The following is a 12,942-nucleotide window of genomic DNA, read 5'->3' on the forward strand; positions in this document are numbered from 1 at the left end:
ATTAAGTCTGGTAGGTAAAGTAATACTTGATCAGAGACCTGAGTGGAAAGAGGGAGCCTGATAGGGGCACCACAGGGATGAGCACCTGGGCAGGAGCACCCCTGGCAGGCCCCACAAACAGCCAGGATGCCAAAGATACTTGATCACGGCAAGGGAAGGAGGGAGCTGGCAGAGTGGAGGGCAGTGTGGCCACAGGAGACCACGTCCTAGGACTGGTGGGATGTCGCCCGGTCTTGAGAGTTGACTCTGAGTGAGATGGGGAGCAGCTGGAGAGTGCTGGAGAAATGATAAGAATGTGTATATGAACTGGGTCTAGAAAGAGGTAAGATTTCAACAGGCCAAGAAGAGAAGGGAGGACATTCTGAGAATGAGCAATGGCAGACCTAGAGGTGAGCACCCCACGCCTACAACATGGGGATGGCCAGGGTTGGCTGGAATACAGGCTGCTTCCAGAGCAGAGTGGGGGTGAGGATGGAAAGGTCAGTTTGGGGATAGTCTGGACCTCCAGGCCATGTGGTTTCTGCTTTACTCTGTGATCACAAGAAGCCTTGGAGAGAAGTGTTCAGAGCACAGGGCTAAGCCAGAGGAAGTATTCATCTAAGGAAAAACTAACTAGACCTTTGCACTCAAGATCACAAATCCAGCAGTTGCATGTTGGCTGGATTAAAGAAAGGAGACTGCTGGAGAAAAGGAGATCAGTGAGAGTATTATTGTATCAGTTGGATAAGGGGTTCCTATCATGCCACAGTGATCGTCAGTGAGGAAATTCTGGAGTCGTGTGGTGCATCCATTTCTATGGGATATTTTGCAGCTGGTAAAAAGTAAATAATACCTTCACATCTATAGACTTGGAAAGATGGCTGTGGTGTATATATAGTTCAGTGATAAAAGCACATTGCAGAGGAATGCATATAAAAGCATCCTCTTTAACCCATCAATTAAACCTCCCAGGTGTGTGCATGTGTGTGTGTTTGTATGAGCTTGGTATCAACCAGGACCATCCAAGCTGTGCTTACGGACCCAGATTTTACCATCACAAAGGGTTAAGGCTCATTCATATGCTCACAGGTCCATGTGGGTCAGCCAAGGAGCTCTGCCCCTCCCTTGAAACCAAGGCTGGGAGAAGCTCCATCAGCGATTCCATGATTGCCAGGGAGGGAGGGGACTTGGCAAGTTGTGCACTAGCTTTTAAAGTTTCCACCCAGAAAGGACACATATCACTTCTGCTTATGCTCCATTTGTCAGAGCAAGTCACCGGTCTCACCTAACTTAAAAGAAATGCTCAATGCATTTGTACCATGCACCCAGAAGGAGAAAAGCTAGAAATGTTTAGTAAAGTGTCCTGATGATTGCCAGGAGCATGGAGGATGGGGTGGAATGGGCCAAAGTGAGGAAGGATGCTCACTCCAATGTCCTTGTTACGGGGGAGGAGGGAGAGAAAGAGTGGAAGCATATTTCTTACCAAATGGAAAGGTACTGAGCCCACCTAGTGGCTGTGAAAGCAGAAAGGAGCAGTCAGATGCCGGAGCCTGGAGTTCTGAAAGCAGAAGACTTCTTTTTTTTTTTTTTTTTGAGTGTGTATGTGAAGAATTGTCAGAAGAAGTGATTCTCAAATGTTTACGCCTGGGTTGTTTGGAGAGAGTGAGGCATCATGAGCAGAATTGAGTTATCGGGCGAGAGGAATAAGTTTAAGAACATAAAGGAGAATCTCTTAGTCGGTTTGAAACTTGTGGAACTTGAAGGTCAAGTAGACCTTCAAAGAGAAGATATGCATGTCTTGAAAAAGGCCGATGCTGGGCCAGAATTAAGAGAAACATTTGAAACCGTCCTATTGGGATGAGGGCCGCCACTTCTGATCCCATGCTCATCTGGGTTTCCGTGCAGCGTCCAGAACCAAATCAATCCTCCTGTCTCTTCAGGCTCTGGACAGAGACACATCCAAGGGGAATCCAGTGGCGGAAATGTCCCCATGTTAACATGGAACCCAAGTGCCTGTGTTTAATGTTTTGGACCATTTTACTCACACATTCTTTTAGATATGGCAAATCCATTTTGGTTTTACATATGGCCCTATTTGAAGTTGCTTTGGAAAGCAGGCTAAAAAAAAATAGAGCCCTCTGGGAGTAATAAAAAGTGCAGACTGTCCCCCACTGGGCCTTGAAACTGCACTAGATTCTCTTTCCATCCAGCCTGCGGAATGCAGCCCAGGCACCACTCGCTGAGCTCCTGAAATGTTGCTTCTGTGACGCTACCACTAAAATCCAAAACTTGATTGAATATGACTTGCTTATCTGACCTTTAACAATTTCCTTTTGTCATCCAAAAGTGAATAACGGTATTCGGAAAACCTGCCGCCTCTATTCTCCATTTGGTTACTGCAGATAAGCTTTCCACATGCTTCCATTTCAAAGCTCAGAATGTTTGCAGAGCGTGTATTAATTGAAATCATGTTAGCGTTTTAAAGCTGTCCAAAAGTTTTGTTAATTTCAAAGAAATACTAAAGGATTTTGCATTAGAAGAAAAACATGTAGTTGGCAAAGAGGTTTTCTTTTGTAATTGATTGTCAGTTCTGATACCTGAAAATATTCGTTTAATGCCTTTGCAGGATATAAGGGTTTGGCATGAATTCTACATGTAGAAATAATAATTGAAAGTGTTTCCTGTAAATTTGCTGGATATTAGGGATTCCAAAGTAAATTTAATTTTCTCAGTGAGCTGTGACTATGTAACAATTGTTTTTCTCATTCTTAAAAGAGACGTTTTCTATAGCTTAGTGGTTCTCTACCAGAGTTGGTATTACTCCCTGGAAGACATTTGACAATGGCTGGAGACATTTTCAATTGTCACAGCTTTGAAGGGGGGATACTGTTGGCATCCAGTGGGTGGAGGCCAGGAATGCTGCCACCCATCCTGCAGTGCACAGACAGCATCCACCACAAAGAATTATCCAGCCTCAGAGGTCAATAGTGCTGAGGCTGAGACAACCTGCTTAAGAGAATCTGCACCGTTACTTTTTGATGGTAATATGTGGTACAGATTCCTGTGACTATGCAGGAGGGGAAATGAGCCTGGCATCCACCCAAGCTTCCCTCTCTTTAAATCCCGAGCAGAGCCTTTTGTCCTCATCCTTCCCGTGAATTTACACCCGGACACGAGCAGAACAGCTGGTGCCCTGTCTCTTGTGTCCTTCCTGCTATCCTGGGCTTTAGGATTCCTTAAAGTAACATGGGTCACCCTGTAAAAGTGGGACAAGCTCTTTCCTTAGCCTCATTTATTTTTTGAGTGAAGAGCTGTGTGGTGAATGAAGCTACCAAATCCCCACGTTTCCTATTTTTCTGTCCTTGGTCTGGTCTTTTCTCCATTTGATTTATCACCTTATTATCCCTTTTGATGTTCTGCCTTTATAATGACAATGGCCTGTTTTATTACCTACTGAACCATTTTCTGTTCCATTCTGAACTTTTCTCTAACCTGTTTCAAAATGACTTCTTTTATTGAGGTGACATTCACATAACATAGATTAGCCACTTTAGAGGGAAGAATTCAGTGGTTTTTAGTATATTCACAGTGTGTGCCATATCCAGCTTTATCTAGTTCTGGAACATTCTCATCACCCCAAAGGAAACTCTTTCCCTATTGAGCAGTTACTTCCCATTCCTCCTTGCCCCAGGCCCTAAAAACCACCAATCTGCTTTCTGTCTCCGTAAATTTACTTATCCTGGATATTTCATATTAATGGGATCATATAATATGGGGTCTTTTGCCCTAGCTGTGTTCACTTAGCATAATGTTTTTGAGGTTCACCCACATGGTAGCCTGGATCAGTATTCCCTTCCTTTTCAGGGTTGAATAGTATTCCATTGTATGGATGGACCACATGCCGTTTATCCATTCATCCATGGATGGACATCTGTGTTGTTTCCACCTTTTGAATATTGTGAATAATGCTGTCATGAACATGTGTGTACATGTATTTGTTTGAGTACTTGTTTTCAATTCTCTAGAGTATATATTTAGGATCACATAGTAATTGTATGTTTAACCTTTGGGAAACTGTCAAACTGTTTTCACTGCAGGGGAATCATCTCTAAGCTGCTTTATTTTGTTAATTCCATGCCCCTGCTCGTTGCATCTGCTTCTACCAACTCCCCGCAGGTGGCAGCCATCCATTCTCCCTGAGTTTCCCAAAACAGTTTGACAGAAAACTTAAAGAATCCAGATGTGCATTCTAAAGCACAGATACAAAACTCTGAGAGTTTAGGACCGGCTTTGCATCCATACCCATGAAGTGCTCAGATTCACCTAATGTCTGCAATCGCTTGGATACCAAAACTGAAAATCCCCAAATTTTGAAAAAGAACCTTTTTTCCCCCTCCATCACAATAGTTAGTCCTTTTTTGTAACGCAGTGGATTTGTTTGAACGTGCCCTCTTTTTGTCGTAATATTATTTCTTGAATAGCTGTGGTTCCTGGGGATCTGTGCGGCCCTTAATGGGAAGGAGAGGGGGAGCATTTGGGAGCAGGCATTCTCTGTGACTCTCCCTGTGCTTCTTCCCCACCTGTAGGTGTCATTCTTCCTCTTCATCATCTTCGTGGTGTACACCATGCTGCCCTTCAACATGAGAGACGCCATCATCGCCAGTGTCCTCACCTCCTCCTCCCACACCGTCGTGCTGAGCGTCTGCCTGTCTGCAATGCCGGGGGCCAAGGAGCACCTGGTCTGGCAGGTAGGTGCACCTCCACCTCTGCAGGGTGACCACATCTGCTCAAGGTGTGACTGTTGGCTGGTACCTGGCAGGTGCTCTAGGTCTGCTCTCTGAAGTTGACCCTGAGTGTCGCTAATGGGTAGCCAGCCACTCCCCACTCTCTGCAGTGGCATCAGCAGTCACTTAGCCATTAGCAACAGTGAGAATTGGAAATGGCAGTTCCATTTTGCTGATTGATGGTTAAAAGCTGTTATTATACATTGTAATTTAGTACTCTTATTTTTAAGAGTTAGAGTGAAACAACTTATATAATTAAATTCATAATTCTCCCCCATCTCTCCCTGAGAGATTTCCAAAACCCCGTCTTTACAGAGGACAGAAGAGCTCTCTATTTCTTAATCCTCTGGCAAGTCCAAGGACATAAAAAATAGTTCTTTAAAATGCTTCAACAGCAAATTTAGCTTTACTGCTAAGTGGCATTCCAACGAAGCCTTCCTATTTAATTAGTTAAAAGCATTTAAAAAGCCATTTAATTTCCTGTTACTACATCCATAGACGTGAGGGGCAGTGGTCTGCACTTATTCTTAACAGTCTCTTTTTCACCTGTAAAAAGTGTGCTTTATTTTCCTGGGTTGGAATCAAATGTAACAAATGCAGCCAGTGTGCAGAATACAGCAGGGCTGAGAGGAGTAGTTATGAATACCACTGTCATTGAAAAGGATTTTAGACGTGGGTCACTTGAGCCCTGCGGGTCTCAGAAACCAGTCTGTACTTCACTTGAAAGAATGTTTTATTTGGAACCTTGAGATGGAAATGGAGGCTTACCCTTGGGTCTGTAGTAATTGCTCTTAGTTGGAAAGCGTTCTAGGGACCCCTTTTCTCAATACTCGTCTCTGAGTGCTCATAACAAACATTCATTAAGCATAGCCTGAGCACTTGTGAAACGTCCTCTGTGGGCACTGAGTGAGGATAAAGCTCCTGATCTGGCACAGTGGTGCCCGTTTCCCGCTGACTTGTTTGGACGTTACTAAGAAGCATCCCCTCCAGGAAGTGGAGGGAACCATGTCTTTCCTGTGACAGAGCAGAGTAGTCATCAGTAACCTGCATCGCCAGAGACACACACGGTGGCTGGTCAGTAACTAATCAAATGAAAGAGAGAAGGTGGGTGTTTTATTAAAAGATGAAACAATCCAGCTGTGCCCGGAATGAGGTGGAAGATGTGTTCCTTTTTACACGAGTTCTGCCCCAGCTTTTACTTGCTTTTTCTACATTTCACAGCTTCCCATGAGGATATTCATGGGACATTTCTCCTTTCTCCCATAAGTTCCATTCTTCCACCCTCCCTTTAGTGGGGCCATTAAGCTCAACCGTAGGTAGTCACATTCAGGTCAGGGTGAAGGGTATGTTTTTCATAGGAATGAATACATAATAATTTACGTAAGAATATTATGTAACAATAATAACTTGCTCTGACAATTTACACTATGGAAATCACTACAGGAAAGTCCTGGTCACACAGGCAACAGGGCACTCATACATATTTCACTGCCCATGGCATCTTGCTGGTCGTGGGTTACCGTGGGTTACTTGAACATTTTGTACCTATCTTTTCTGCCCCTTCATGAATAAAGAAAGTGTCTGCTGGTGCAGATGCAATAGAAAAAAAATCTGGGAAATGAGGATTATGATACCTGCCTGTAAAGATCAAATGGGGTTAAAAAAAAAGGAAAAAAAAATAAGTGATTTACAAAGAACAGGGCATATTTTAGATATCAAGTACTATACTGAGGTTTTTTTTTTTTTTAGCACTGTTATTTTCTTGTATTGGTTAAAAAAAAGTGGAAAGAATGTAATTTTAAATTTTTATTTGCTCAATTTCCAAAACCAACGAAGAAAAATACTTCTTATCAGTGGACAGGCAGAGATAGGGTAACGATAGGATAATTCTAGAATAGCAAAAGAATAAACATTCTTTATTCCATAAGAATAACGTTGAAAGGAACAGAAGAATATAAGGTCTAGTTTCCATCCCTTCAGAAGTAATTTCACAGGGATTTCAAGAACTGGGAAAGGCAAAATCTGCCAACAGCTTTAAAATGGAAGGTTCATAGGTAAACATCAAAGTAATGAACTAGAAGAGCTTTAAGTACCTTTGGCCAGTGCTGGAAATATAAACTCAAAATAATACTGGCTTGTGATGTGAGGAAAACATTTTATGGGATTCTTTTTATGAAAAGTGTATAAAAGACAGAATGCTACAGATTAGGTAGTTATATTGCTCTGGAGCAATTGTTTAAAGCAAAACTATTTGAAATAAAGAATATTGCTCTGATATAAAGAATGAGCTGCCCATCAATAATCAGTATCACCCTGCCTTCTAAACCCCCAAAGCAAGAGTGCATTTTATTTAACATGGGTCCATACTAATCATTTTTGTTTCCTTTTATTTTCTGAACATTGTCAATCCATTGATAGCATGTAGTAACTTATCTGTTTACCAAAATATTGACTTAATAGGAAACCCTATTCCCGTTCCATCTTGTGCTCAGGAAATTAATTTCACCAGTATTTGTCTTGAGGTAGAATTCATTCTCAGTCTATGACCTATCATCTACTTGAGGAAATTTATTTAATACCTGAAAATTGTGGATGATGTCTCCCAGCACATTTAAACACAAAGTATAATTCCTAATACATTTTTTTTTTTTTAGATATTGGGGGTAGGAGTTTATTAATTAAGTTATTTATTTTTGGCTGTGCCGGGTCTTTGTTTCTGTGTGAGGGCTTTCTCTAGTTGTGGCAAGCGGGGGCCACTCTTCATCGTGGTGCACGGGCCTCTCACTGTTGCGGCCTCTCCCGTTGCGGAGCACAGGCTCCAGACGTGCAGGCTCAGTAGTCGTGGCTCACGGGCCCAGTTGCTCCGCGGCATGTGGGATCCTCCCAGACCAGGGCTCGAACCTGTGTCCCCTGCATTAGCAGGCAGACTCTCAAACACTGTGCCACCAGGGAAGCCCCTAATACATTTTTTATAAACTTACCAGTACATTGCAAGTCCAGTATGGATAATATTTTCCCCTAAGCCTTTCAAAGATAGGTTGCCCCCAGATGTGATGCTCCGTTGCCTCCAGCTGCTTTGGTGTGGACTTCCTACAATACCATGCTCCTACATAACCATAATGCAGCTATCAAAACTGGAAATGTGCATTGTTTAACTCCTGACATTCCGGTTCCTCCAGCTTTCCCAGTAATGTCTGTTATAGAACAAGGGCCCATGCATTGCACTGTGTTCTTAAGTCTCTTTGGTCTCCTGGATGGAACAGTTCCTTTGGCTTTTATTAACGCTTTTGAAGGTTGCAGGCCAGTTATTTTCTAAGATGCCCTTTAACGTGGGGGGTCCAGTGTTTCCTCATGAATAGATTGAAGTTATGCATTTTGGCAGGAATCTCAGAAGGGATGGTGTGTCCTCATCACGTTCTATCAGGGGCGTGTACGTCTACTTTGTCCCATTATTGTCAGTGGTCATTACTATCAGGGTGCTGTCCACCAGCCTTTTCCACCTTGAAATTACTCTTTTCCTCTTTGTCATTAGTACATATTTTGTGGAGAGGTGCTTTGAAACTATGCAAATATTCTGTTTCTCATCAAACTTTTAATATATTTATTTGCTTGTTTGTATCTACATGGTCTGATGTTCAGTAGATTATAAACCACTGCTGTCACTGTTTATTTTGATGTCCATAGGGTCTCAGATTTGTCCAGCGGGTGCCTCTCCAAGCTTACCTTTGACTTGTCCCTGTGATTCTTTGAGCATTTCCTCAATTTCTGGCACAAGCTATTTTGGGTTCCTCTTGTGCCCTCGCTGACCTAACCCTAAAATCAGCCATCTCTCCAAGGAGCCCTAGTTCTTTTGGGTGAAGAATGACATTTAGTGGCAAGATCTGGGCTTCAGGCCTTTCCGTTGCCATTGGGGTGTCAGTCCTCCATTTATTTTTATATCTGCCTACATCTTAAACAGCATGACTTCACACCGATATTTCCATTTCCATTCCAGCATAAGCTTCATGCCAGTTTTCTCTCTTTCCATTGTGGCTCCCTTGATGAACAGTGAAAAATATTTAGCTCTCACGGTCCTAAATATATTTATTTATTTGATGAAACCCTGCATGTAACCAGTCTCCTGTTGCAACTGTCAGCCCGTCCCCCTGCCCTCTCACTTGAGACAGTTTCCTTCCCTCCCCACCATGTCCCGTTCCCCCAGCTGGGTCTCTGACATCCAGTCCACGAGAGGGTGTCCCCTCCCCCAGCTGGGTCTCTGACACCCAGCCCACGAGAGGGTGTCCCCTCCCGCAGCTGGGGCTCTGACACCCAGTCCATGTGAGGGTGTCCTCTCCCCCAGCTCAGGCTCTGTACTTGATTTTGCCCAGTGTAGGAACTCCACACACCCAGTCCAGCTTTGTCATCTTGGGTGAGTTTCGCTTCCCCCGTCCCCTATTGGTTCAGATGCTTCTTCTCTGCCTCACCTGAGGGCTGGGCACTCAGTTATTCAGGAGGGAAGGAAAAGGACAAGAAGAGAAGGGGTAAAGGATGGGCCTGGAAGAGGAGGACAGTGAACACATTGTGAACGGACTTTATTTGTGGAAGAGGAAGAGATTCTTCTCAGTTACTTTGTGTGATTCCCTTTGTACCAGTCTTGGCACCTTTTCTTCTAACCCTTTTCTGTCTTTGTTTCCTAACTGGATTTCAAAGAAAAGTTTTTCTGGAATCTGAGATGATTAAGGGAATCTGGAATCCTTAATAACCAAGGGAATAAATTATTTTGATATTAGGAAACTTAAAGAAGAGCAATTTTGCACTGTCTATGTAAGAAGGATACTTTGTTTGCCTATCATAAATTTAGCAGAGGTAGCAAAGCCCTTAACAATTTATGGTTAACAAGAAAATAAGAATTTTGCCTGTATCAGTAGGATAGCATGCATTTGACGGAAAGTTCCACCAAAGCAGCAAGGAGTCTTTTTGCCTATGATTATATCACGGCAGAGGGAGACTGAGGCTAGGAAAGCATGATGAAACTTCCCACCTCATGCCATGGTGCCTGCCTCCTGCTTGGGCCCTGGGAGGGAGGGTGGCAGTTATGCAGCCATTAGACAAGGTTAGGGATCTGGGTAGGTGTCTTGCCTCCCAGACTGGGGCATCTGGTCCATCAGTCAGGAGCCCAGTCCATCCTGCAGCCTGTGTTTGCGTAGCACTTACTCCATTTTAAATATGCACCTTGTCTGTTCTTCATTTGCTAAACTTTGTAGGTCAGCTACACTGTCAGCAGGGTACTGAACCATCCTCAAGGAATTTCCAAATATTCCTATTCACATATCACATTTGCATTTTGTATTTGAAATTTACTTACTTTTAAAATGTGTTTATTTCCTTGGTATTCCTAGCAAGGAAGGTCTGAATTTTCATTTTCTGTATGTTTTATTTTCCCGTGAGAGAGAGAGGAATTTGAATATAGATTTCTTTCACAAGCAGGTTATATGAGAATCCATATTTATTAAAGAAGATAAGCCAAACAGTGCATATTGATTTTCTAACAGGATTACTCATATTTCAGAAAATTTTATAGGATTCCTTTATGCAGTGGATACTTTAATATATTTAAGTTGTGATACAATTTGAACAATTTTAATTTGCACCTAAAATAGAAAATATAGCCTGTCATCTATAGCAAGTGTGCAATCGTAGTAACGCAGATTTGTTACATAACTGATTCTTTTTCAGTATAATTCGGGAACTGTATATTGGAGTCTGGAATTAAATTGCATTTAGGATCTAATCTGAGAAGCTCAAAGGAGAAACAGCACGTTACCAGCTGCCCAGTTTCTGGCTGTGGAAGAGACAAATTGTTAGGAATTTGGATCTCTGTTCCTGCGTTTTTTTCTTTAGAGAAGCTCAGGATATTAATATTTTCCAAAGAGGGGAAAAGAGACTGTATCACTGTTCACTCTGTGTAGCATCCAGCTATTGATTATGATCTGTATCCTATTTGAACAAGGTATCATTTATCTGTTCTAAAGACATTATAGTTTGGAAGGAGTGGGGTAAGCATAGAGAAGAGGTTAAAAACAGGAAGTACCTAATGTGACTGTGTCCTAAAGCAAATCGAAATGCACTTCACAGTTCTCCTTTTGCCTTCCTTACCCTTCCCCCAGCGGGACAGATAAACCTCATTCTCTTCTAAATGACAGGAACTTCGCACCATCATGGCATCAGAGAGAGTTTGGTAGGGCAAGTGAACAACAAAATGAAAATTAGCACTTCGCTGCAGGATGCCAAATCATTTAAAAATGCTCTGGCAATTTTAAGAATATTTGAGGGAACCCTCCTACACTCTTAGTGGGAATGTAAATTGGTGCAGTCACTATGGAGAACAGTATGGAGGTTCCTTAAAAAACTAAAAATAGAACTACCATATGATCCTGCAGTCCCACTCCTGGGCATATATCCAGAGAAAACTATAATTCAAAAGGATACATGCACCCCAATGTTCATAGCAGCACTACTTACAATAGCCAGGACATGGAAGCAACCTAAATGTCCATCGACAGATGAATGGGTAAAGCAGATGTTGTGTATATATAATGGCATATTACTCAGCCATAAAAAAGAATGAAATAATACCATTTGCAGCAACATGGAAGGACCCAGAGATTATCATACTGAATGAAGTCAGAGAAAGACAAATATCATACGATGTCTCCATGTATGTGGAATCTGAAAAAACAATACAAGTGAACTTATTTACAAAACAGAAATAGACCCACAGACATGGAAAATAAACTTATGGTTATCAAAGGGGAAAGGAGGAGAGGGAGGGATACATTAGGAGTTTGGGATTAACAGAAACACACTCCTATATGTAAAATAGATAACTGATAACTGATAATGTACCTACTGTATAGCATAGGGAACCATATTCAATATCTTGCAATAATCCTATAATGAAAAATAATCTGAAAAAGAATAGATATATGTATATTCATATACATAAAACTGAATCAATTTGCTGTATACCTGAAACTAACCCAACATTGTAAATCAACTATACTTCAATAAAAAAAAGTGTCTGAGACAGAGAAGCTTCATGTTGGTAGTTAACTATTTGACTCTGATGAGGGAATGAGACCTAGGTTTATTTTCCAACATTTGTGAACCTGTTTTGGGTAGGAGATAGAAGGAACAGAGGAAAAGAGAAGCCCTATCAGACTATGAGTTTTGTCTTGGAGATTTGATCAAAGGAGCATGAAAAGAAGGATTTCTCTAAAAATGAAAAATGCCATCGATCACCCAACAGCTGTCTCTGTCCTCTTCTTGAACCTGTCATCTGAATTCTGTACTTTCTGTTCATTCAAAGCAATGGATTCATGTCAGATGACTTACATCATTACAGATTGATTAAATGTCAGCTGAATGGCATGTTCCACTGGCTGACATCTTGACAGGTGGTTTTCCTAGTACTTTCACCAATCCATGCATTTTTGTTACAGTATATACAAAGATCTGAGGCTCTGTCCTTTCCAAATGTTTATGAGGATAGTTTGTGAAAGATACTGATTTCTAGTCATTTATTAAGCCATCCATGATGCTTTTTTATTTTTTAATTATGTTTTGAAGCAAACAGGCCACTTTATATTTTTTAACATCTTTATTGGAGTATAATTGCTTTACAATGTTGTGCTAGTAATGATTCTTTTTAAAACCCTTAGTGGACAATAAGAAAGTCAGCAACCCCTATAGGGAGTCACATGAGACAGACTCCTTCTAGGTACTTGCAGGTCAAATGATGAATCTGCTAAGTTGTGTGAACTTGAGAGAGTAATATATCTGCAGCTTGACTTTAGCGAGAACTTTGCTCTGTTTCTAAAGTATCTCTTTAAAGAGTAGAGAGAAACCCAATGAAACTCCATTGGTGCAATGGAGGGAGGATGTACAGATACTCACTAGGAGACATTCTAAGGACAGACAGAGCTGGGGATGCTCCTAGTTACCTGTAAAGTGGAAATAATAATAATAATGCCTCCTTCCTAGGACAGTAGAGATGATTAGATGAGATGATAAATGAAAAGGACTTAACTGGGCCAGGTGCACAGTTAATGCATCAGTTAGTAAACATCAAGTGTTGATAACAAGAACTACATAGTGATAGAACTACAACATCCTCATTTTGTTTGTGGAATGCAATGGC

The 12,942-nt window shown here is 41.7% G+C and overlaps 1 protein-coding gene across 3 annotated transcripts in view; it reads left to right on the forward strand.

Annotated features, from left to right (window-relative positions):
• Positions 1-12,942, forward strand: part of ADCY2 (adenylate cyclase 2) — a 440,892-nt gene that overhangs the window by 105,099 nt on the left and 322,851 nt on the right. For all 3 annotated transcript variants that reach the window (XM_060092712.1, XM_060092713.1, XM_060092714.1), the window contains exon 3: positions 4,566-4,727. In XM_060092712.1, coding sequence (XP_059948695.1) covers positions 4,566-4,727 — 162 coding nt within the window. The remainder of the gene's footprint in view (positions 1-4,565; positions 4,728-12,942) is intronic.

Source organism: Mesoplodon densirostris, chromosome 3, assembly GCF_025265405.1.
Source record: "Mesoplodon densirostris isolate mMesDen1 chromosome 3, mMesDen1 primary haplotype, whole genome shotgun sequence".
NCBI classification, from domain to species: domain Eukaryota; kingdom Metazoa; phylum Chordata; class Mammalia; order Artiodactyla; family Ziphiidae; genus Mesoplodon; species Mesoplodon densirostris.